At 38.7% G+C, this 27,831-nt stretch overlaps 1 protein-coding gene across 6 annotated transcripts in view; it reads right to left on the bottom strand.

The window, feature by feature from the left end:
- Positions 1-27,831, bottom strand: part of DCC (DCC netrin 1 receptor) — a 1,228,196-nt gene that overhangs the window by 624,162 nt on the left and 576,203 nt on the right. For all 6 annotated transcript variants that reach the window (XM_043889644.1, XM_043889645.1, XM_043889647.1 and 3 more), the window contains 2 exons: positions 24,960-25,110; positions 23,216-23,352 (listed from right to left, as the gene is read on the bottom strand). In XM_043889644.1, coding sequence (XP_043745579.1) covers positions 23,216-23,352; positions 24,960-25,110 — 288 coding nt within the window. The remainder of the gene's footprint in view (positions 1-23,215; positions 23,353-24,959; positions 25,111-27,831) is intronic.

Here is a 27,831-nt window from a genome sequence, read left to right as displayed (position 1 = left end):
TCTAAGAAGCAATAAATTTGTGGGAGGGGAATGGAAAAACAGAACAAACACATAAAATGAAACTTATTAATGAGGAATGCTATCCTGACAATTCTATTTGCTCTTCATCAGAACCCTCCAAATCAGGGGTCCCCAACCCCCAGGCTGGGGCTTGCCCAGTGGCTCAGTGGTAAATCTGCCTGTAATGGAGGAGACTCCAGGTTCGATCCCTGGGTCAGGATGATCCCCTGGAAGAGGACATGGCAACCTGCTCCATTGTACTTGCCTGGAGAACCCCATGGACAGAGGAAGCCTGGCGGGCTACAGTCCATGGGGTTGCAGAGTCGGACATGACTGAAGCGACTGAGAACCCCCGCACACAAGCCCCAGGCCACTGACCGGTAGCTGTCCGTGGTCTCTTAGGAGCAGGGCTGCACCGCAGGGGCGGTGGGCCAGGGAGCAAGGCTTCGTCTGCATTTTCAGACACCCCCCCCCTTGCTCGCATTACTGCTTGAGCTCCGCCTCCTGTCCGATCAGCAGCGGCATAATAAATGTAACGTGCTTGAATCATCCTGAAACCATTCCTCCTGTCCATGGAAAAACTGTCTTCCACAAAACCAGTCCCTGGTGCCGAAAATGTTGGGGACTGCTGCTCTAAATTACATTTTCAGCTGGTTCTGTCCCTAAGGAGGGGGACAGAGAGGAGCCTTCTCCCACTTTCGAGAAATGCCCTTGACTTCTCTCTTACCAAGCCTTTCAGTCTGTTTGCTTTTTCTCTGAGTCTTGAAAAGCTTCAAAGTTGAGAACTCTTCTAGCTTGTGTGAGATGCAGCGCAGATCATTACGGCAGCCCCAGCCTCTCAAGCTGCTCACGGTATTTCAGCAGTGACTTGAGGCGAGTTATCCCATCCCGGCTTCTGGCTGAAGTCTCACAACAAAGATATGACTTACACAGGGCAGGAAAGATTAATAACATTGCCCTACAGATGTAAGGGGCTTCACTGGCGGCTCAGACAGTAAAGCATCTGTCCGCAGTGTGGGAGACCCAGGTTCTATACCTGGGTTGGAAAGATCCCCTGGAAAAGGAAATGGCAACCCACCCCAGTACTCTTACCTGGAAAATCCCATGGACGGAGAAGCCTGGTACAATCTATGGGGTCGCAAAGAGTCGGACACGACTGAGCGACTTCACTTTCACTTTACACAGATTAAGAGACAGGTCTTGGCAAGGGCCACATCTGGGATAAAACCGTGACATCTGTGACTACTGATCCAGAGGTTTCCCTGCTGTATCACACTGGAGGCATGGCATGGTGTGAGCCTGATCTACAAGATGGTTGAGAGCATGACATCTGGAGGAAAATCCGTCTGGATCTGAGTCTTGATTCAACTATGTCCTAGCTGTGTGACCAAGGCAATTATACTTAAGCTCTCAGAGCCTTAGTTTTCACACTTGAAATAGGGGTACAATGATGATACATCACATAGTGTGAAGATTATACACACACACACACTCAGTTAAGTCCAACTCTTTGGAAGCCCACAGAGTGCAGCCCATTAGGCTCCTCTGTCGATGGAATTTTCAGGCAAGAATACTAGAGTGGTTGCCATTTCCTACTCCAGGGGATCTGCCTGACCCAAGGATCAAACCCACATCTCTTGTGTCTCCCACACTGGCAGGCAGATTCTTTACCACTAAACCACCTGGGAAGCCCTCATTGAAGGAGATATGTTACTGTTAAGCCTAAGATCTGGTCTAACTTAGCTCTCAATAGATGAGGGTTCACTCTGGGTGTGCTAACAAGAGGGGAAGTTGCTTGGGAGCTGGAACAGGGTCACAAGCCTGGAAGCATCAGGAGAGAGGGCTGACCCAGGGGGTTCACATGCGGGGGACGAAAGAACATAAACCTGAATCCAGACTCGGACGGCTATGAGCTATGAATGCAAGCCATTTAATCTTCTTTCAGTCTCAGTTCTCTAATTCATAAAATAGGGATTGGATGCATACTTTCCTGAGTTGTAGTAAACAGAAGCATAAGTTCATGTGAAATTCTAGTATGGGCTCTGCCGTACAAGAAGGCATCAAATACGTGGTAACTCTTTATTTTTCAGTATCACTCATAGAAGTTCCTTTCCCAATCTAGTCCATGTCCTGACTGTTCAGAATAAATTACTCACACACACACATATACTCACGATGATAGAGGAATTCGTGGGTAAGAAACTAACCTAAGACTTCATTAAATATAATGGTTTTGGAGAAAGAGGAGGACCAGGAGTGATTTCTAGGGTCTTCTAAAGTTAGTGTGCACCACAATAAAAGTCATAACAGCACACAAAAAAACAGCACGACAAAAGTATTTTATATATATCCTGACCCAACATTGTATTAATCCTAATAACATTCTTTTTGCTATTTTCCATCTTTTAAAGACTTCCGTGCTGCTAATATTATTTTACTTTATTTAGCTAGAATACCTACAGAGCTCTGCTTTTGTGCTTCCTTTTTAACAGTAATTAAAATAAAACAGATGTCTTCCTACCTGTAAGAGACTGGAGTGTTGACTCTTACGTTACAGGTCTTCCCTTCACCAGTGCCTCCTAAATATGTCACAGCTACCTTCTCAAAAACACAACCACAGTGCACTCTACATTTGAAATTCAGTAGGCATCCTTTATGGATTCTTGAACATGCAACTTCAGCCAGAGAGTTGTTCCAAACTGGCCATGCAGTTTGGAAACGTGGAACCTGGGGCCTTGGCAGCCAGATGGAACATGACTCTCGTCTCTGGCAGCAGGCGTAGATGGCTACTTCTATCAGATGGATTCCCCACGATCTTCGTAAGCAGGCCTGAGCCCTGCTTCTAACTTCTAGGTCAAAAAGTAATAAAACATTTGAAGACTGATATAATGAGGTGATCACTTTTCATTTGCCTCTCTCACACATGTTAGATACTTGTGGTCAAACCACCACTTAATGAGATCAGTTACACGCTGATAAACTTCCTCTAGAAATCCTGAAGTGGACCAGAACCTAGGTCTCCTACTACCCTCCTTACTTCCAACTACAGGAAATTTTTGGTTGTTTATATCACTGCAGTCTGATGCCAAGGTGCTCTTGCTTAGACAACCAAATTCAGGATTTGGAGAGTATCCAGATAAGAAGTCAACCAAGACAGTCACCCCTCAATATCCAAGGGGGATTGGTTGCAAGACGTCCCCCTCCCTTTGTGGATACTGAAATCCAGCAACAATCAAGTCCTATATATACAATGGTGTATTATTTGCATAAAGCTATATATCCTCCTGTATACGTTAGATAATCTCTAGATTACTTCTAATATGGAATACAATGCAAATGCTATGCAAAAAGTTGCTTTGTGATATTCACGTGTTGCTTTTTGGAACTTTGTATTTATTTATTTTTTGGTCACACCATATTTGGGATCTTAGTTCCCCAATGGATCAAATCCATTTCCCCCTGCATTGGAAGTCCAGAGTCTGAACAACTGGACTGCCAAGGAAGTCCCAAGGAACTTCCTGAATTAAAAAAAAAATATTTTCAGTCTGTGGTTGGTTCAATCTGCAGATGCAGAATTTGCGGATATGACACCAATGGATATGGAGGGCTGATGGTATAAATATGTGGACATTTTGCATTATTCAAGAGCAAAGCATGTCTTTCTACTTAACTGACATAAAAACGTCCCTGTAGAATGCCTTATTTAACATAATTTTGTTTTTACAAATTAAAGATGTTTTAGGTTAAAAGCTACTTCCCCACAATCCTCTTTTTCTGGAAATACCTCAAATTACATATAAGTAAAACTCCTGGAGACCTGAATTCCTAGTATGTTTCAATATATATACTTAGGCCAATCCAGAGTCAAGACACAAGCAGAACCGGTCAGATAACTACTGTTAAGCAGAGTGTTCTTAATGGGACCAAAAGTGGCAATTAGATGCAACAGGACCAGGATTAAGGTGAGGCAAGTGTGATGCTTCTTGCAAAAGCATGACCAGACTATGCTTATCAAATAAATTTATATTTTGTCCATCAAGTTTTTTTTTTTCATTTTGATTTTTGAAATACAGCTTTTAAACATTATTCATCTTAATTACTGAGTTTCGGGCATTCCCTTAAGTCTTACACTGGAGGCAAGAGCCACATTCTGCCCCTAGATTGGATTACTGGCTCTTTCACACACCCATATCAATAAATTTCTGGTATGTTTTCAAGGTGAGTGGGGAAGTAAAGGGAAATGCGTTTTTAAAATTATGACAAATTTAATGTTGTATTAATATAATAACCATTTATCTTCAGCATTACTCATATAAATCTTAGAAAGGTTTCTTGTACTTATTTATTTTTGAGGAGGTCAAAATCTATGTTTTCAAACAAAACAATAGCACTAACAATGGAAGATTTGGGGGAGACTAGGAGGATAAATGTCAAATTTAGCAGGACTGTAATAAGTGACCTTCATTTATAAACAGTACAACATTGTAACATGATATTTGGTGGCTCCAGGGTAAAAAAAAAAAAAAAAAGCCTGCCAATACAAGAGATACAGATTCAATCCCTGGGTTGGGAAGATCCCTTGGAGAAGGAAATGGCAACCCACTCTAGTATTCTTTCCTGGGAAATTCCATGGACAGGAGGAGCCTGGCGGGCTACAGTCCATGGGGTCATAAAAGAGGCATCAGACACGATTTACTGACCAAACAATGTGGTATATATCCAGCATTGTGTAGACGTTTGGTATTCTACGAACACACATATTTTTGATAGTGGTTATCAATTCAAATGCCCCCAAGAGAGTTGATGAGAAATGATCTAGCACATCATTAACCTGCCTTCTTAAACAAGCTAGACTAAAACAGACAGACAACTAAAGTCAAGTCCTGGACCCTTTAAGCATATCACCAGGAATATCACGTTAAGCTGTAACACAGTGACGCAATCTGTGGCTCCAGTTGGAGACGGAGTTGTTGATCCACGTACAGAATGGCCCCTGACCTCTACAGTCCACTGCTTCTCCTGCATTACAATCCCCCGAGGGGACACAGATGGCTGGGCCCCTTCCTCTACCCTTTCTTTTGCGGTGGGTGTGGGGTGGAGAACAATTTTGCATTTCTAACATATTCCCAGATGATGTTGCTGCCGGTCTTCTAGAAATCACACTTGAAGCACCTTTGCTATACATTTAAAAAATCTCTTTCGAAAAAAAAAAAAAAAATCTCTTTCTTCTTTAAATAGAGTTCTTAACTCCCTCTCCTTTACCTATCACTTATCAGTGCTTTCCATGGGCTCTTGCTTGTAAAACTCTTTCAGGAAAACTGGGTCTTTTTGCCTTCTTCAAAAAGACTGCCTCTAGGCTTCAGACTATTGGCTGCAATAGCGTAGCCAGTTTTCGTGCAGAACTAGGGTTGGAATTCCTAGTCTTCAGTGATTCTGCTTTTAACTTTAGGATTTAACAACTCATTGGCCAGAGATGTATTAATACGATTTTTGTTACCCAAATGTTATTGACCGAGTGTCTCAGTATTCACTTCTATAACAAATTGTCAGTCACAGGTGTTACTTTCTGCCAAAATCCCCCAGTCAATACTGTGTTAAGAAAACTTGGACCACAGAGGTGTCATTTCCTAACCTAACACTCTTAGGTTCCTTACCAGGCTCTCGCCTTGAGGAGGCAAATCTGGTTCTTCAATCACCCACATACCCAAGGAAGCAACTCTGCTTCCACTGATTTTATCACTCCTTGTATAAAGTGAGATAGAGAAATGTTATTCATCAAAATAACATTTTTCTTATTACTTAAAACCCAGGTTTATTGTCAAACGTTGATATTCTCATTAGCCATCACTTTCAAGCCCTATTAAACACTACAGTAATAACACAGGGAAAATCTCCCTCACATTTTTCTGAATGTTAAAACATAAAAATATGAGATACATGGATGGGATCTTTGCTTAGAGAATTTAAGTTTTAGCTGTCACTATATATACAGTCCCTGTAAATGATACAGAAAATGCTTCCACATATCAATTAAAAACACATAGAAGATGTGGTGTGTATGTATATGTATGCATATGTGCTAAGTCGCCTCAGTTCTGCCCGACTCTTTGTGAGCCCATGGACTGTAACCCACCAGGCTTCTCTGTCCATGGGATTCTCTAGGCAAGAATACTGGAGTGGGTTGCCATGCCCTCCTCCAGGGGGGCTCTTCTCCACCCAGGGATCAAATCTGCATCTCTTATGTCTCCTGGAGGAGCAGGTGGGTTCTTTACCACTAGCGCCACCTGCTACTCCAGAGAATACTTTGCGACAAAAATTATACCAAGTACTTTAAATTCACTATTTAAGTCTTCATGCAAATTCTCGATAATAGCTAGTAAACAGCACCAATAATCAAGCACAGAATCTGTTTTCTCAAATATTTCAAGACAATAATTTAAATTGTGTGTGATAATAAATGACTAAGTGAAACTCTCCTTAGAAAAGACAAATTATTTCAAATTGGGTAGATATGAACAAACACAGGATGCCCCTATGTGCTACTAAAAGATATACCACATCAAGACGTAAACAGTCTTTACATACTAAACAGCATAGTGTTAAAACATAAAAGACATTATAAATAAAATGTGCTTATAGAAATAATGCAGAATTAGAAAACTACTTAATTTCATGAGTATAATGAACTTGAATACTAAAACCAGATTAAGAAAGAAAACAAAAAGTTCATAGTCTAACTCATTGTGAACTATACAGCCAAAACCTTGCATTCTGGTAAATGTGGTTTCACAGAATGTTAGTATTTTCATGTTATTATGATTAAAAATGCTTATTAAATCAACAATCTAGATAGTGACAAAATTCTAGGGCCAGTAAATACATTTAAAAATTAGAATCAAGTACAAATTTTAACCATGTACAGAAAATAGCACAGTAAAATATTAATAGTATACTAGTAAGCTCTTTGTATACTATTTGCATACTATTTGTGTTACTGTTTACTATTTGTATACTCTTCTGCATTTTTAAATGTACCTATAATGTGTACATGTTCCTTTCATAAAATTTTATTTTAAAGGAGAGCAAATACAAATTTATATATGCATGTGTGTATGAATATGAGTGTTTGTGCATGTATATATACATATATGATAAAGACTAATTTAAAACTATAATACTGAATCAGCCATTAATTACTAGACTCTGATTTTCATGAGAATGCATTAATTTTAATGTATCTCCAAATAACATCTTCCTTAAATGTTAAGGAAACCATTTTAAATATTATTTTCTAAAATCTAAATTGTAATTTATATTACTTATTATCTTTCTAATTTATGAACTCACTTGTGGGGAACAACATCAATAAATTTACCACCAGGTATAAAAAGAAATCTAACACTTTGTCTTTTCTTTTTTCAACCTAAAGTTACCTTCAAGCTTCAAGAACATTCTCCAAGGTATAGTATTCTTGAATTTGTTGAATGACCAAGCTCCACTTACTAATATCCTTCATGGACATGAATTTGATTGTGTCCCTTTTCACCCATCATTTTTCTGAACTGAAAATTTCTCATCTGGTCTTACTACTTTATTCCTTTGATCAGTTCCATTAAGCTTTTAGGCTTCTCTAACTGTTTTATGGCCTTGATGGAATGTACTGAATAGAACCATGATCTCTACTCCAAGTTCTGAAACATTATTCGCTATGTTCAAAGATTTAACAAGATTATATAATCCTTTTTTTTTTTTCTTTAATTTTATCAATTATTTCTAATGCTATCTCTGGCATTTGGTCGATCTTTTGAGCTGCCACTCCACACCAGACTATCTTCAAGAAATAGTTGACACAGATTCAGATATCAAGTTTTTCCCTGGACAAGAGTAATAGAGGAGAGCAATTCATATTAGCAGCATAGTTTGGATTACATTTCCCCAGACATACTGCGTTATACTCGCCACAGCTGAAATGTATCCTCTGTTATTTTGCCTATTACACAGTGTTCTTGCAGGATACATCCATCTCACTGGAACAGTTTCAGAGTTTCAGAGTCATCTGCAAACTTACAGATCTGTCTCAGTGTAGTCATCATGGCCCATCTTCATCCCGAGGCCCACATCCTTCCAGTAGATATAACTGGAGCCATGGGAGCCTTGTTCTGTTTTTGCTTTTTTTTTTTTTAATTCTACTTTTGGCTTAGTCCAACGTCATGCTCCCTTGCTAATCCTGTGTATCAGAGGGAAATTTTAACAACTTGAGCAAGTGCTGCAGGTGAGATGATTAAGCCCATTTGGATAGTGTCTAAGCCTACTTGACTCTCCACCTTCCGCCACCCCATTCTCTACCTTGACTGTCCTTCCTTATATCCAAGCCCCTCCCTGCCTTATCCTCCAGCTTTGATAACAGGTCTGTGTCTTCGCACGTGGCCTGTTAACCTTACTTCTGGTTGTTGGCTTTTTGAGTGAATGACTTGTCTTACTCTTGTTAATTTCCCTTTTCTTTTGCTACCTCCCAGATAGGTCTTTCTTTCCCTAAAGAAGTGGTTACGGGTTCCCTTTTCTCCACACCCTCTCCAGCATTTATTGTTTATACAGTTTTGGATAGCAGCCATCCTGACTGGCATGTAATGGTACCTCGTTGTGGTTTTGATTTGCATTTCTCTGATAATGAGTGATGTTGAGCATCTTTTCATGTGTTTGTTAGCCACCTGTATGTCTTTGGAGAAATGTCTGTTTAGTTCTTTGGACCATTTTTTGATTGGGTCATTTATTTTTCTGGAATTGAGCTGCAGGAGTTGCTTGTATATTTTTGAGATTAATCCTTTGTCTGTTGCTTCGTTTGCTATTATTTTCTCCCATTCTGAGGGCTGGCCGTACAGCCACTATGGAGAACAGTGTGGAGATTCCTTAAAAAACTGGAAATAGAACTGCCATATGACCCAGCAATCCCACTCCTGGGCATACACACCGAGGAAACCAGACCTGAAAGAGACACGTGCACCCCAATGTTCATCGCAGCACTGTTTATAATTGCCAGGACATGGAAGCAACCTAGATGCCCATCAGCAGACGAATGGATAAGGAAGCTGTGGTACATATACACCATGGAATATTACTCAGCCATTAAAAAGAATTCATTTGAATCAGTTCTAATGAGATGGATGAAACTGGAGCCCATTATACAGAGTGAAGTAAGCCAGAAAGATAAAGACCAATACAGTATACTAACGCATACATATGGAATTTAAAAAGATGGTAACTATAACCTTATATGCAAAACAGAAAAAGAGACAGATGTACAGAACAGATTTTGGACTCTGTGGGAGAAGGCCAAGGTGGGATGTTCAGAGAGAATAGCACTGAAACAAGTATACTATCAAGGGTGAAACAGATCACCAGCCCAGGTTGGATGCATGAGACAAGTGCTCAGGGCTGGTGCACTGGGAAGACCCAGAGGGATGGGATGGGGAGGGAGGCGGGAGTGGGGATCGGGATGGGGAATACATGTAAATCCATGGCTGATTCATGTCAATGTATGACAAAAACCACTACAATATTGTAAAGTAATTAGCCTCCAACTAATAAAAATAAATGAAAAAAAAAAAAAGAATGTAAAAAGAAAAAAAGAAGTGGTTACGAATTCTCTAGGAAGCCTTATTGAGATGCAGTTTCTTGCATCCAATGCCAGGGTTTCTGATTCAGTAGGCAAGGGCAGCAAAGTTGCATTTCTAACAGGCTTACAAGTGATGGCTTGGACTTTCCTTGTGGCTCAGACGGTAAAGCATCTGCCTACAATGCAGGAGACCCAGGTTCGATCCCTGGGTCGGAAAGGTCCCCTGGAGAAGGAAATGGCAACCCACTCCAGTATTCTTGCCTGGAAAATCCCATGGATGCAGGAGCCTGGTAGGCTACAGTCTGTGGGGTCACAGAGAGTCCAACATAGCTGAGCAACTTCACTTTCACTTTCACAAGTGATGCTGGTGCTGCTGGCCTGGAAACGAAACCTTGAGATATACACAACATCTAAGATTCCTGGGAGTTTGTGTTCATTTACCAGAAGTCTGCCCTGATGATCCACTTGTCTGACTGACTCATTTGGGTTGTCTGATGGATTTTCTCCATCTAAGGGCCCTATAGCTTTCTCTGACCACTTTCTGAGAAAGACAGTACCAATTCTAATTCTGCTTCCTAAAAAGATGATGGTGGTGGTGATGATGGTGACAGTGAAGTCACAGGGAATGATGATGCATCTCAATTTCCTCGTCTCTAAAGTGGAGATAAAAATGGAATTAAGAGGACTACCTCCCTTAGAGATTTTGGACCTATTACATGAGAAAAGAGCACTTTGCACAATGCCTGGCAAATAATGTGTGCCCAATAAATGTGAGTTATGACAACATCGATGCAGATGGTGATGGCAAAATGTCATTAATTCAACACAATGATTCACTGATTAGTTTCTGGGGATACATAACAATGAAAAAAATACATAAGGACTCTACTCTTATGAAGACAGAATAAGGACAAAGATAATAACAGATCGCAATAAGTACTACAAAGGGGGAAAAAAAGAAAACAGGATGGCGGAACAGAGTAACTGAAAGAGGCTGCTTTAGTCAGAGTGGACAAGGAGGATAAACCCCATAAAAGGGTGGTATTTGTGATATGATCTGGGTGAGGAGTAGTCACTTAAAGAGCTGAGGGAAGATAACTCCAGACACTGGAATGTGAAAGTGAAAGTCACTCAGTCATGTCCAACTCTTTGCAACCCCATGGACATGGAATTCTCCAGGCCAGAATACTGGAGTAGGTGGCCTTTCCCTTCTCCAGGGGATGTTCCCAACCCAGGGATCGAACCCAGGTCTCCTGCATTGCAGGCAGATTCTTTACCAGCTGAGCCACAAGGGAATTGGAAGCTGCCCCTAAATGCTTGAGACTGGAAATTGGTTTGTTCAAGGAACAGACAGGAAGCCAGGATGGGAGGCTAAGGAAGAAAGGTAGGACGTGATGACGTGATAAAGTTAGAAAAGTTAACACAAGGTAAATCCCATAGCAGTTAGTAAGATGCAGTAAGGAGTTTTTAGTTTAGTAAAGAAAAAAAAAAAAATTGAAGGGCCTTAAGAGTTTCAATTTCGAAGGAGGGATGTAATGTATTCTGATTAACCTGTTAACAATATTATTCTGGGTGAGAATGGGATACAGTAATGTAGCCCATTGATGGAGAGACAGGATATTATAGGCTTGTTCCAGGTAACAGGTGAGAGCTGTTGGATTTATTTAGAATGAGGAAAGTCAAGAAGGAGAAAAGTGCATAGATCTGTCATATATTCTGGAGGTTGAACTATTACAGATTTAATACAAGTCGGATATAAGAAAAAGAGTGCCCAAAGTTCATGAGTGGGTTTAATGTATTACAACACTGAGAACATATTCATTAAACCAAACTCTATTTACTTATTTTGAAAGTTTTCATATGTATAATAAAAGTGAATGATAAATATTCCTTATTATCCAAAGCTAACTAAACTGTGAATATTTCTTTTCTAGGTGATTTTCAGTTAATAATTCACAATACTGACATTTTTCACAGTCTTTGGTAAATAGTAAATAATGGTAGAACACTTCTTAAGTTCCTGCAAGAAAGTCTATAACACTTCTAGCTCAGATTATTTCTTAAAATAATAGTAGCTAATAATTATTTAATGCTTCACATGTACTAGACCCTGGTTCATGTCCAAGTCACTAGACTCTACAGCCCACTCAAGGCAGCACAACTCATTCATTTTCCCTCGGTTCTACAACTTTGGTTCAGTGATCCCATATGTTAGATAAAGTTTAGTGCCCTAAGTTCCACCATTCCTAGAGTCACTTCTAGAATGCTCCTTTAACACAGTTTCTTTCTCCTGGAGCTTCCCTGAAATGTCAGGAGATGGCAAGACCCATCCATCTTACAAAATTTAAATGAGACTTGCATCCTGAGTTTGAGTAATCAAGCAGAATGCATGTTAATGGCCAGATAGCTGTTGCTAATAATGATAATGATGTCACTTATCAAAGATCTGCTCCACTCCAGGCAAGGTCCTGAAGTTGCACTGAACATGTATCATCTCACTCAGCTTAATCTTCATACCATGGAGGCGGGCACGGCAACCCGCTCCAGTATTCTTGCCTGGAGAATCCTATGGGCAGAGGAGCCTGGTGGGCTACAGTCCACGGGGGTCACAGACAGTCACACATGACTGAAGCAGTTTAGCACAAACACATACAATCTTCATAGCAGCTCTTCACATGCGTTGCCTTTGGTCCAATGCACAGACCACGCACAGATGAGGCGTGGTGTTCTCAGTCGCTCACCCAGTAACATCATCAAGTATTATAAACTGGAGGACACTGGAAAAGTAGAGAAGAGCAAGATGGTGGAAGACGGTGGAGTGGCTAGAGTAAAAGATGACCTTCACCATCACACAAATGCTCCTGATTTTAGGAGAGATGGATAAGCACAAAATGTCCCGTAAAGCATTCAGCCAAAAAGAAGAAAACCATGCAGCTTACAGTGGAGAGGTGAATAAACATGCATGCAGGCAGTCAAGAGGAGGGGAAAGGAAAACTCACTCACTGATAGCTTCTTCTGAGGCCAGAATTTATTTCTTATGAATTTATTTTTGTTTCAAAAATATCAAAGAAGGAAAATGCCCCTCCTCTCCCTCTCCCTTCCCGCATAAGTCTACACAGTGACCCTGTGGAAGCCTAACCCCCAAGGTATTTTTGAACCCAAATTATCAATCTAAAGGAGAAACATATTACATATAGAATCCTCACGTCTCCCTGACTGACCATCCTTTAACGAACGAACACACACACACACACACACACACACACACACGCACACACCTCCAGGCTCATTTGAAATGTCTTTTGTTTTCATACACTGGAAATCAGTGATAAAGTGTTATGACCAAGAATTCAGCAGTTGGATCCACTATTTTTTTGAATGTCACTAAGAATACACCAAGGGAAAATTAAATTATTTAATTTAATCACTGGGGCTAATTATTTTCTTTGCTGGTCCTGTAAAGAAGCAGTAGATGGAAACTCGCAAATATCACATTTATTTTTCTTAGCAGGAGGGAAACACTGGGCTGTGATTAAAAAGGCATCATGTTGCTTCCTACAAAATGTGTAATGGGTCTGAACTGAAAGAACAAAAAAATGGCTACACCCACAAACCATGGTAAAATTCTCCTTTTAATTGGGTAGGCAGTTCCCACAGAAATGTACATAGTACGTTGCAATTACATGTAAGTTAAATTGGTGGAGCTTTAGCGCTGATAATGGGATATTCTTCTCCTAAAACACTCTTTCATCCCCCAAACACAGAAAAAAAAAGTAGCTTTTAACTCAATCGTCTTGGCTAATTGCACACAGCATTTCCCAAACACTAGCCTGTTAAGAGATTCTGAGGAGACCTGTACTATGGACCTGTTTAACTTCATCTGATCTAGCATTTCCTAAACTGAGGGAACCACAAAGGATTTTTTTGCTTTATTGTTTTATTTTTGTTAGAATACCTAATGATAAAAAGACAGCTGGGGGGATATGTTGGTGAAGAAGAATTTTAGCTTTCATGTCTACAAGATGTCTCACTTGATGACACAGCTGCTTGTCTTTAAATCTGCCCATTTTACATGTGTTACCATAAAGCAATTATCCTTCTATTAAAAAGAATAAAGAAAACTAGATACCTCAAATTAAAAAAAAAATTACTCATTTTGTTCCTACCAAACTAGTCGCCAAAATGTATTTAACAAGGACTAATTATCAAAATATTTTTATTGCAATTAGAGCACTTTGTCATGCATTGCAACAGTTTTTCGGAACCATAAGAATATGGATAAAATGATGAAGACTTGGAATCTTAAGATTGTGCACAATTTCCTTCCTGCTGTTTTTGTGGATTTTCTTTTGTCACAAGAAGAATGAAATGGATGAGAGGGTTTTTTATTTTTTTCACATTTTCAACATTTAGGATGAAAATCCAAATTCAAGTCTGAGAGAAAAAAAATTATGCGTTCCTTACATATTTCTTAATGCTTCAGTCATGCCAACTAGTATGTGAGATATTAGGGACATGAAAATGACTAAGATACAACCTCTCCTCTTGAGAAACCAATTTGAGTTACACATAATTACAACTCCTCTTATGAACTTCTATGGAAACTGCCTGATAATGTGTTAAATGTTAGCAGATGGGGGACACATGTACACCCATGGCTGATTCATGTCAATGTATGGCAAAAACCACCGAACTATTAGAAAGCAATTAGCCTCCAATTAAATACATTATTTTTTTCAAAGGTTAATAGTAAAATTAACAAGACGTTATAGAAGCACAGGGAAGGGAGAGGGTTGCCGCATGGGTGCAGGGTGTGCCAAATCTAATGATCAAAGAGCAGAGCACGTGCATGACAGTGTCATGGAGAACAACCAAGTCAAGGAGAGGCTGTCTTTGTGAATGCACATGTCTCCACCCAGGTAACCAGCGACCTCACATTGCCCTTAGAAATTACCCTCTGGCATTCTATTTAGCCTGTTCCTTGGGTTTCCCAGGTCTCTCAGTGGTTTAAAAAAAAACAAACCACCTGCCAATGCAGTAGACACAGGTTCAATTCCTGGGTGGGGAAGATCCCCTGGAGCAGGCAATGACAACCCACTCCAGTGTTCCTGCCTAAGAGACCCCAGGGGCGGAGGCATCTGCAGGGCTATAGTTCACAGGGCTGCAGAGTCAGACATGACTGAGCAACTAAAGGACAACAATCACACTCACAGATGCCCACAAAAAGCCACTACAATTCAATTATAAAAAGACCGATAACCCAAACAAAAATGGGCAAAGCATCTGAATAGACTTTTCTTCAAGAAAGATACACAAATGACCAATAGTCCCACCAAAAATACTCCACAGTATTAGTCATGAGGGGAATTGAAATCAAACCTACAATGAGATACCATCTTGGAGACACAAGGTAGGCTAGAATAAAAATGTCAGGTATTAACAAGTGTTGGTGAGGATGTAGAGATAGAAATACTCATACATGGCGTGGAGAATGTAAAATAGTACAGAAGGTTTGGAAAACAGCCTGATATTTACTCAAATGATTAAACACACAGTTGTCACAAAACTAGCAATTTCACTTCTAGGCATATACTTGAGAAAGTTAAAAACATAGGTTTACACAAAAACTTGTAAACAAGTGTTACAAAGAATTATTCATACTAGGCAAAAGGTAGAGACAATCATAATGCACATCAACTACTGAGTGGATAAATAAAATGCAATATATCTATACACAAATGGAATACGATTTGACCACAGAAGAAATGGAGTACTGATGTAAACCACAAGGATGAGCCTTGAAAATATTATGCTAAGTCTAAAAAATCAGTCACAAAATACAATGTCTTCCATGATTTTGCTCATATTTCCAGAATAGGGAAATCTATTCCCTGGTGGCTCACAAGGTAGAGAGTCTGCCTGCAATGCAGGAGACCTGGGTTCGATCCCTGAGTCGGGAAGATCCCCTGGAGAAGGAAATGGCAACCCACTCCAGTCTTCTTGCCTGGAGAATCCCATGGACAGAGGAGAATCCCCAGAGACAAAGGAGCCTGCTGGCTACAGTCCATGGGGTCACAAAGAATCGGACACGACTGAGCGGCTAACATTTCCACTTCACTTTCACAGAGACAGAATTGTATAGTATGTGAATTACAATGAATGATATTCAATCAAGATATTTCTTAAAGCATTAGGAAAGATATTATTGCATTTTAAAAACACATTTGCTGAACAAATGAATAAATATGTAGATCAACATACAAATAGAAACTTCAAATGCTACAATATCATCCACCATTTGAAGACTTGTGTTTTCAAGTTGGTTCATTTTTGCCCCTTGGCACACTGCTGCCAAGTGGTGGTGGAAGCCTCCGTCTTACAGTGTGAATTTCAGGGGCTTGGGTATTAGGTATCCTCTGGAGGTTTCTTGCTTAAACATACCAGATGATACTAAAGATGAGCCCACAGCTATGTAAACTTACTGAAATGAGTATATACCTAGATATATTAAGTATTAAATCAGAAAAACATTAGATACTGTGTTAGTCACTAAGTCATGTCCGACTCTTTGCGACCCCATGGACTACAGCCCACCAGGCTCCTCTGTCCATGGGATTCTCCAGGCAAGAATACTGGAATGGATTGCCATTTCCTTCTCTGGATAGTATATAAGAAATACACACACACACACAAATATACATATACATGAGATACATAATTTATATATATATATATATATTTCCTCACTAGTCTTTAAAAACTGGCAAGCACAACTGATACTAACTCTTGCTGCTGCTTAGTCACTCAGTTGTGTCTGACTCTTTGTGACCCCACGGACTGCAGCCCACCAAACTCCTCTGTCCATGGGATTCTCCAGGCAAGAATACTAGAGTGTGTTGGCATGCCGTCTCCAGGGGATCTTCCTGAACCAGGGATCAAACCCCGGTCTCCTGCATTGCAGGCAGATTCTTTACCACTGAACCACTAGGAAAGCCCTAACTCTTGCCGACTTTAATTAAAACACTCCTGTCTAATTTAGTCCCAGTCCTTTCACAGAGTTAAACTCCTTCTGGGGTTCTGTGCACTTCTAATGGTTGAGGAAAACGTTGGCATGGAATGCCCTTTTGGGCAGCTTTTCACCACTGTCAGCAGTTCTCCTTCTAAACCACAGATGGTCAATTCACCTTGCTGAGATTGTTAGGGCTAATTAAATTTATAGTCTTAGATTGCCTTTTTAATGCTCTGAATTAGTACATAGCCTTTGCCTTTCCCTCTGGGCCTCTACTTCCTTCCTTATCTGTCTGAGAAAGAACAAAATTAGATCATAATCATTTCAAGGATAAATGCAAAACACTGTTCAAATTGTTTTCTCTAAAGAAAGAGGGAGGGAGAATCGAGATCCCCATGGTAGGCCTTCAAATAAATGTCTGTATAATAAATAAATAAACCCTACCACTCATCCAACTAGTAATTCCACAGCCAGGTGTAATTGCAGGAGTGATATCAAATATTTTTTTTTTTTACTAACAGCCTGAATTTGCCTATTTTCTTATTCTAACACTTATGCACACAACAAAATTTTCTAACCATCATTTTGGATAGAACTTCTGCATACGCTCATGACAATGGTGATCTCAAGGGAGGACAGTAACTATGATAAATCAACACAGTGATGGGGATAAGCAGCTAATATATGAATTTTTTAAAAATTTAATTCTGCCCTACCTCATGCACTTGCATTCTACTTTTGGGATCATATCTCTCCATGAAAAAAATCTTAACTAATTTCAATATGATCCATTTGGCAATTACCTTGTGAAGCATAATCAATATAAACTTACCCAAGGCACAGCATTTATGACTATGATCATTAAATGCATATAGGTGAAGGAGGTCACTGTTAATAAAGGCCAATTATAGAAAGACATGAAATTTAAGAACTGCAACTTAGGCAGAAATAATAAATTTTGAAGAACTTCATTCAACCAAAGAGTTACCACATTGCAATAAAAGAACAAATATTATCTTAATTAATATATCTTACAATAACTGCTTTCCATTCATGACTGAGAACCTAAGCCTAAAACCCAACATGGGTAACCCACCAGTGAGTTTATAAAGGAGGTGACTGAAGACCTTAATGGAAGGTGAGCGTGCCACTTACTCTCCAAAGACAGATGTGTCAATTTCTGCTCGGTCAATTACATGTGCTCAGAAAGTAGCAGCAAATGACACATTATGTTTCAGAAAAAAAAAAAAAACTGTAAAGCATATGTAAAAAATAAAAGGACACAAAGATATCAAATTTGAATTATCACGTTTCCTTCCATTGCTGGACACATCTGAGAGTTGATAGGGTGTGTGACAATTGACATGCTACAAGAAACTTGAATTCATACAGCCTATCTAAGAATTGACAGGAAACAAGCATATGTTTTCCTAGTTAATTATATATTTATTATTAAAATTGAGACAAATAAAATGAGAGGATCTAAAAATGTGATATCTTATACTTTGAAATCACTAAATAGATGATGATAATAAAAAATAAGAGAAGCAGACATTAAATTTATAATGATATTAGAATTACATATAATCAGTTGTGTAAATGAAAAAATGGGCTTTCATTCACTTCTATTGTAACGTAAGAGGTAGATTTTTTTTTTTTTTAAACTCCTAGAAATTTAAGATTGCCCATTCTAACAGTGTGCGACCAATGTTGGTAATACACTTCACCACTGTAGCTTCTATCTCTATAAAACTGATCAAGGATATTTTTAACAGATATTAGTCTGGTTGTGCTGACATTACATAATACCATGGGCTGGGTGGTTTAGACAACTGGAAACTTAATGTTTTCACAGTTCTGGAGGCTGGAAGTCTAAAATCAAGGTGCCAGCAGGGTTGGTTTCTGGTGAGACTTGTCTCTTTGGCTTTCAGGTGACAGGGTTGGTTTCTGGTGAGACTTATCTCTTTGGCTGACGGGTGAAGGGGTTGGTTTCTGGTGAGACTTATCTCTTTGGCTGACGGGTGAAGGGGTTGGTTTCCGGTGAGACCCGTCTCTATGGCTGACGGGTGACGGGGCTGGTTTCCGGTGAGACCCGTCTCTATGGCTGACGGGTGACGGGGCTGGTTTCCGGTGAGACCCGTCTCTTTGGCTGAAGGGTGACGGGGTTGGTTTCCGGTGAGACCTGTCTCTTTGGCTGACGGGTGATGGCCCTTCTCTGTGTCCTCACATGGTTACGTCCTCTGTGTGTGCACTGAGAGAGTGATCTGACACTTCTTTCTTTTCTAATAAAGACATTGTTTCTTTTGGATTAGGGGCCCTGGCTTTATGACCTCATTTACCTTAATTACCTACATAAAGGTCCTCTCTCCAAACATACTCACAGTGGGGATTAAGATGTTAACATCTGAATGTGAGAGGAACATTTCAGTCTATGAAAGTGGTGTATGATAAAACCAGGAGCCCCATGGAAATTGTATAAAATATTTTGTTAGAAAATTAGACAGGGCACAGGGTTTATCCAAGGTCAAGCACCTCGTTGGTTAAAGATCAAATATCTTTTTAGTGTATACATTTCTGCATTGATTCAGATAATGAATCAATTCAGACCTAAGGCAGTGTCGAATCTCCTGACTGTTTATTAATGGTTGTCTTAATATATGTAGAGAGGTGTACATGAGGGAACTGGGTAGATACAAAAAAGCATGTACATATATTCAGAAACGGTGATTATAGTTCTTAAGCCAGAAGTCTGGACATTTTGAAAATAAGGACTGACAGTATACCATTCTTTAGTTCCTTTTTTTAAAAAGCTAGAATTTAAAAATAATCATGGTGTTAGTGATTTAAACCAAATATAATCTGGCAACAGAATCCAAAGACTCTCCCTTGGTTACTGGAATCTCAAGCTTTCTCCTGTCACCATCGCTTTTGAGGCTCTTTCTTTTATGAGAGCAGAGACTACCAGTTCTTCATAGCTTCAGATTCAATGTTTACATGCAACAAGGAAAAAACCCTTACTGGGAAGTGATGAAGACAACTGAATGCATGAATTTTAACTATATTGCAACTGCATCAAAGCCAGACCTCAAACCCTTGTGTAGCCTTTCCAAAACCTAGTGCAGTGCATGTACTCAAAAAGTCTACCAAAATTGCATTGCTGGTTATTCTTATAGGTCAGAAACATTATATAAATGGTTATTATTAACCATAAATTTATTTATATATTTTTTATTTCAAACATGATTGTCCTTAATCTTATCTAATACAGATCTCTTCAACAGGTGTATATATTATGGCAATTTCAAATTCCACTTTAGGATGCAAATATTTTAAATTATATTTAATGAACATGAATTCTGAAACTCTTGACAAAGACCACAGTATATCTCTTTATCTTGTATGTAAAATTATATCCTACTTGAATAATCTGTTACTTCATGCCAGTTCACATGTAAAGGCAGTCTAAGAAAAGACTATGAGTTGAAAGGCAAAACAAGAGTCTGATAAAATACATGACTGGGGGTTTCCCTGCTGGCCCCTGCTAATGCAGGAGACACAGATTCGATCCCTGACTGGGGAAGATCCCACATGCCATGGAGCGAATAAGTCTGTTCGCCCTAGTGCTCCAGAGCCCAGGAGCCTCAGCCATGAGCCCACATAGTGTCCGAGATCCCAAGCTCCCCAACAAGAGAAGCCGCCTCGACGAGAAGCCCAGGCACCACAACTAGAGAGTGTCCCCTGCTCATCGCAATGCGAGAAAGACAGCACGAAAAAGTGAAGACCCAGCACAGTCAAAAATGAATAAATTTTTTAAAAAGAATTCTTTTTTTTTTTTTTTTTTTAAGAAAAATGCTTGATTAAAGTGTATAAGCACATGCTTGGATTTCCTGTGGGATTTTATCTGATGAATAATTTAAATTATGCTTAAATTCTTTAAAATAATGAAAACCAAACATGAGTTAACACTGATAATGAAGTTATTCTTTCCTTAAGAAAGCAACAAATTATATTTTCCATATGAACTCAGTCCTACAGGATGAGCTTCATTACAAATATATACCTTAGATGATAAAATGATACAGAAAAACCCAAATGAATTTTTTGGCCAACTCATTATCAGAAGAATCTAAAACTATATCAAAGATTTTACTATATCTACATGTATTTTAAAGCCTGGATAGAATAGATAAAACAATGTTATCAACAACCATATCACACATTAAACCATGCCTTCCACAACAGTTCTAAATCATATTAAGTCTGTGGGAAATCCTTAAAATGTATACCCAGTTACCAAGAAGATTCAGGAAAGAAGTAAAAGAAGGAAGGAAGGGATAGACAGAGGAAAAAGGAAAGAAACTCAAGATAAAAACACAGCTCTATCTATATTTAAAATTTAATAATGCATCTAATTTACATATTCAACCTGCAACTGATAATAGATTTTTAGAAATAGAATACATTCAGAATAAAATGCATGTAACTCCATGGCTGATTCATGTCAATGTATGACAAAACCCACTACAATATTGTAAAATAATTAGCCTCCAACTAATAAAAATAAATGGAAAAAAAAAATAAAGTCTAAAGGCAACCATAAAGAGAAAGACTTGGTATCCTACATAAAATTTAACCAAATCAGAACAGCAGCAGATAAACACATACTCAAGAGTGTACAAATCATTGCTATTCTTCTAAATAAAAAGTTCCTGCAAATCAACATGACTATTTCAGTAAATGTGTAAAGATCAAAAAACATGGATAACAAGTCATAAAATATAAAACAAAAATGTCCATAAAAATTATAAAAATGATATGGATTTAATAAGGATGTAAGTTAGAACTAAGAGACAATTTGATAAAATTGTTAGAGAATGCTCTCTCGTGAGGGGCAAACTCTGGTACTGCTGGTGAGAATATAAATTTTCCTTGACACTTTTCCTCAAGATATAAACAAATACGTGACAAAACTATCAAAATGATAAATCAGCTTAGTGCTTGCTTTTTGAAAAAATAAAATTCCAAAACAAAATAATGCTCAATAATCAAGGACTAGAGAACATATGTACATGCATAGAAATACACAGGGGAAGATGATACAAAAGTCAAAATGTAAAAAAAAAAAAAAAGGTCAAAATGTGTGCCTACATATATATGTCCATACATGTATTTCTTGGCTAGTTTATCTTCAGAAGTCAGTATTTATAGATGTTTGATTTAAATATCAATGACGCATTGCCTGTCTAAATTAATGAATTAATTTGATTAATTAGACTTCATGTATTTGCACTTAGAGGTTTAGCTCGGGTCACCACAAATTCTAGCTCATTCTATAACCACATTTCTGGTATAATCAGTAATATACAAGGTAATTTCTATGGTAACTGATCTGTAATACCAGTACTTTGATGTTACAAATGCAAAAGTTGTTTCACAAAAACTTCCATATAAAATAAGAGTAAATTAAATTGTTGTCATTTTGAAGTTAGCTGATATTTTACTTAGAATAATGCTATCTCTAAAACCAAATAATTAGAGTCCTTTGCTTATTCTTAGTTTAATGTTTATGGTTTGATCAAAGAACAAAGAGAACATTCCCTCACCCATCATATACATTATTACATTGTGTACAGATGAAAGCATTTTCTGAACAAACTTTAAAGCCAAATGCAAACTTTAAAGTAAAATGTATAGCATGGTAATATTACAATATAGGTTAGCAGATATAATCAGTAGACTGTACCTTTTCATTTCTACTGAATAATTTTTTAAAAGTCTATGATTTTTCCTAGACTCTTTAAATGGTAAAAAGATTCCAGAGGAAAAAAATTCAAAGACTGATAAACAAGTTTTTCTTGTTGCTACATGAGAAAGCAATTGAAATTCAAATATTAAACAACTTTCTCCAAACTACATGATTCAAATGAAGCTGGCTAAAAGAAACCCGGTAGATAATACAACATTTTGTCTGACTGAGTAGCTACCACATATGAGAATTATTTATTTGCAAGGAGACACAATGACTTTGCCTATCTCAATTTAATGAACTTATCTGTGCCTCTTACATTTATTTAGATTCTTGCTATGCAAGCTTTCTTTAGAAGTATTTGATTTTAATGGTTCATTTTCAATCTAACATTTACAGTATTTCCATATTAACTAAACAATTTTACCAATACATCTGAGTTTAATGTCAGAAACCTTGTCATCGCAAATGACATTTAACTTTTCTGCTCAAGTACCTACTTTTTTCTACAGTTTCTCTTATTTATTTCTCCCAGATATTTTGGAACCTTTCATTTGATATTTGTCAATTTTGTTCAATAATAATTTTTGATAGGTTTTAGTTATATAGCTGGAATAATTAGACTAAGCAGTGATATATCTGGATTTTAATCAATGAGCAAGGATTCAAAAACTGCATTCAACCCCTGTGTAACTAATCAACATAGAGCAAGGACACATGTGGAGTATTGGGACCTGGCAATTTCACAGTAATAAACACAGAAAGCATTCAATGATAAGCATTTATAGCATCATGGTGATATATTTTGAAGGGTACAAGGTAAACTCATTTCAAGTCATTCGCTTACCCAAGACTGTGAGCTCTGCAGAAGCACTGATATTCTCATTTTTATATGTGACAACACAGGTGTAAGTTCCACTGTCATCATCTGTCACATTGGAGATAAGCAAGTTACTTCCACCCAATAAAGAATACTTTTTGGACCTGTAAGACAGAAGGCACATGACATTAGAGAGTAGATTAACTTAAGTTTATATAAGACAAGGTATCTAAAGGTTTAAATGAACTCCAAAAAACTCAAATTATAAAATCCAGGGCTCTGTTTCCTGGGAGCTTGATAATATAGTGCATCTATTGATCAAAAATTCCTTCAAGGTAAACCACTCCCATTGGAAGACTGTAATCAAAGAAATGAAGCAGATTAAACTTGAAATTGGGGCTTCCCTCATTGCTCAGTTGGTAAAGAATCCACCTGCAATGCAGGAGACCCCGGTTTGATTCCTGGGTTGGGAAGATCCGCTGGAGAAGGGATAGGCTACCCACTCCAGTATTCTTGGGCTTCCCTGTGGCTCAGCTGGTAAAGAATCTGCCTGCAAAGTGGGAGACCTGGGTTCGATCCCTGGGTTGGGAAGATCCCTGGAGAAGGAAAAGGTTACCTACACTCCAGTATTCTGGCCTGGAGAATTCCATGGACTGTACAGTCCATGGGGTCACAGAGAGTTGGACACAACTGAGCAACTTTCACTCACTCACTCAAACTTGAAATTAATGTTAGTCCTGAAAAGAAACAAGACATAATTTGGCTTGATTCTCTCATTTTTGGGTTTGAGAACTGCAGGTCCAGAGAAGTGATTCCTCCCAGTGGGAGCCCATGTCCTATGTCTTGACCACCAATTTAATAATCTTTGTACAAAGTTACATGTCATATTGCACTGTGCATGCCTGGTCATATTTGAAGAACACATCTTCACATGCTGAAGCTGCAACCAGATTTATTGCATGCATTCATATTCTCAGAAGTATTGTGATACCATACAATGTAGTGTTGTTATATAAATAAATACTTCAGGCAGATGAAACTTACAGATTAATTTATTGCCTATGAACCTATTTTGCCATAAAATATGTGTTTAAAAGTACCACATCAAATCTCAAAATCAATAAAACTAATTTCTAAAATGAAAACCAATCCACTTTTATCAAAATGTTTCCAACTGTGTTTCATTCTATTAAGAGTTTTCTAACTAAGCCTTAATACTTACATCTGGTAACTTGAATCCAGCCAAGTTTTGTTTTATCTTGAATATCTGTTATAGCTGTGACTCTCTATACCACTTCCTTAGATTCAGATCCTCCAAAGTACCTTCTCTGAAGGCTCTGTGGGAAGGACCATCTCAAGGACAACCCTGACTTTCTAAATTTCCTTTTGTAATTTGTCTCATAGATTTTGACTCTACCCAGGTGGTGGTGCAGTAGTGAAGAATCCGCCTGTCAAAGCAGGAAAGGTGGGATTCAATCCCTGGATTGGGAAGATCCTCTGGAGGAGGAATTGGTGACCCATACCAGCATTCTTGTTGGAAAATCCCATGGACAGAGGAGCCTGGCAGGCTACAGTCCATGAGGTCACTAAGAGTAGAATGTGACTTAGCAGCTAAACAACAAAAAATGTCTTTCATGTTCTGTCTAATGCCAAGGATGTGAAAAGACTATTCAATTGTCATCCAAACCCCTAGTGTTAATAGATACTTCTATCAAATTAGAGGAAGTTAAACAGGGGCACATACTTTATGGAAGTCCTGCATTTATCATACCTGAGTTGGATGACTTCCTCTCCTCGGAGCCAGGTAAAACTCGGGGGAGGGTAGCCGGAAACACAGCACTCCAGGATGGCATCCTTTCCTTCAACGGCGACTACATTTGATGGTCTTTGCAGAAAATACAGCTGCCTGTGCAGTCCCGGATCTATGGGAGAAAACACAAGATCGCATCTGTTATGATAAATACTAAAAAGAAAAATGATATAGCTGGAACCATTGGTTTTTTTTTTTTTTTTTTTACAAAATGCTGTGATGGAGAGGAAGGAAAGAAAAATGGAAAGATGCCAATGAAACTTATAAAATAGACTCCTAGAAGTTCTTTTCCATGTCTAGTTTCTAAGATTATGCTATTCAAATATTCTTGGCTGCTGATAACACCGTGATGAAGGCAAAGGGAAAAAGCTTGAGACTACAAGTCACTCATGCAGGCTACAGGTCCTGTTGACTTATTGTCATTAAAGAACAAGACAGTATCAATAACTGTCCTAAACATTGTCACGCAAAGCTCTTTGCTGTTTTCAGTTTGCCTGCCACAAATATCTATTCCAGGCTTCCCTGGTAGCTCAGTGGTAAAGAATCCACCTGCCAATTCAGGAGACGTAGGTTTGATCCCTGGGTTGGAAAGATCTGCTAAAGAGGGAAATGGCAACCCACTCCAGTATTATTGCCTAGAAAACTTCATGGACAGAAAGAGCTTGGTGGGTTACAGTCCACAGGGTCGCAAAAGAGTCAGATACAACTTAGTGACTAAATAACAACACAATATCTATTCCACTTCCATCTGCTTTGTTTATTGCTTCTGTGGCTTGGGATATAAGATTAAAAATAATACATTAGAATTGTGTTAAACAAGTACTGAGGAATAGATTATAGAAATTATTTAGAAATATCTGTTGTCTTCAACACCAAAGTTACACTAAAGTTTGTTTGTTTGTTGTTATAACAATAAGTGTAGCTGTTTCTAACCCTTCTGTTTATTTTAAACAACTTTCCAAAGAATGGGTTTGTCCCTAGAGCTGAGATTCTGGACAAATGAGGAGCATACTCCTTTATCACCTATTCTCCTGTTGTTCTGTGTAGACAACATTATTCATTGCTACCAGCAGGTAACTGAAATAGTGTCTTTTTTATTGAGGTATCCTTGGTTTACAAGGTTATGTCTGTTCCTGCTGTCTGAAGTGAACTGGCTGTATGTATACATATTTCCCCTCCCTTGTGAACCCCTCCCCCACCCCACCCTTTTAAGACCCCAGGGCACTGAGCTGAGCCCCCAGCTCCTGTGACAGCAGGTTCCCACTGGCTGTTTTGCACACTGCGGTGCACACATGTCAATTCCAGCCTCCCAGCTCATCCCCCACCCCATGGCCGCCTGTCCATTCTCTACCCCTGCCCTGCAAATAGGTTCATCTGCATGACTTCTCTAGATTCCACATATATGGGTTAATATACAGTACTTGTTTTTCTCTTTCAGGCTTCTATCACTCTGTATGAAAGACTCTAGGTCAACTCACATCTCCACAAATGTCTCAACATTCCTTTTTATGACTGAGCAATATTCCACTGGATATGTGCACCCTGTTTTCAACCTAAAGACTCATTCTACTCAGACTCATTTGATCCAAAAATTGCTAAGATGATATATCAAGTGAAATAATAAACATATGAAGGTTCAAGACTGTTATGAAAGATTTCTGTGAGAGTTAAGAGCTCCTCTTTCACTTACCAAATGAATTCCCCTCCTAACACCTGGGATACACCAACAGCATTATTACCAGAAGGTGGACTTGGAGGAAATCTTCCCAGCCATGTAATATCCTCTATCTGACCCGCTGAGTAAATTTCTATTTCTTTAAGATGAAAAGCTGTATTTCCAGGTCCCCATTAAAACCTGCATTTCCCTATGAAGGCTTAACTGTGGCTGCTTACAAATTAATGAATTAAATAGAATTAGCATATAATCTTTCATTTTGCCAACCCAAAGCAAAATGTTGAAGCAAAGAAAATGAGGCAATGACATCTTCAAAACCAGGGTTGGGGTGACAAGGAAATGTCAAAGGAGTTAGATTTAAATAGGTTGTCCTGGCGGCCATGGACTCCCAGGTGGCTAGGTAGTAAAGAATCCTCTTGCCAATGCAGGAGTGACAAGAGACTCAGGTTCGATCCCTGGGTTGAGAAGATCCCCTGGAGGAGGAAATGGCAACCCACTCCAGTATTCTTGCCAGGAGAATCCCACGGACAGAGGAGCCTGGCGGGCAACAGTTCGTGGGGTTGCAAAGAGCCACAGCTGAGCGTGCACACGCACACGGGGGGCCCTCGGTGATCAGGAGGAAGTGAGGTGGGAAGAGGTCTGCAACACACGTCAACACTGCTGTTAAATTTCCCCTGATTGAACCCAACTACACATGAGCTGATCGCCGGTGAATAAAAGAACACCAGCTCTCTTGTTAATAGCTGGGAGAGTAATTGTCATCTAAAATGTTCTTTGCATGAAGAAAGATAAATTCACACTTTCTCAGTCTTCTCACATCTGCTTCTGCTTGATACAGCAACAAAAATAAATACTCTTCACAATGAAAATATTGAAAGAATTTTCAAAATGTGTTAATCTTTATTAAACCAATATTCTAGATAAAATGTCACAATTGTTTTTCAGAATTGCTGGTGGTTTGTTTAATAATCCTGCTTGAAAGTGAATTTTCAAATCAAATGAAAATGTGTTGAAGGAAAATGCTGCTTAAAAATAAAACCCCTGATGTGGATAAAAGGGAACTCTCCTACATTGTTGGCGAGAATGTAAATTGGTATACCCACTATGGAAAACAGTAGGAAGGTTTCTGAAAAAAATGAAAAACAGACTTGTTATATG

Source organism: Cervus elaphus, chromosome 27, assembly GCF_910594005.1.
Source record: "Cervus elaphus chromosome 27, mCerEla1.1, whole genome shotgun sequence".
Lineage (NCBI taxonomy): Eukaryota > Metazoa > Chordata > Mammalia > Artiodactyla > Cervidae > Cervus > Cervus elaphus.
Note: the sequence above shows the minus strand (reverse complement) of the source record. Positions and strands in the feature narration are given on the sequence as shown.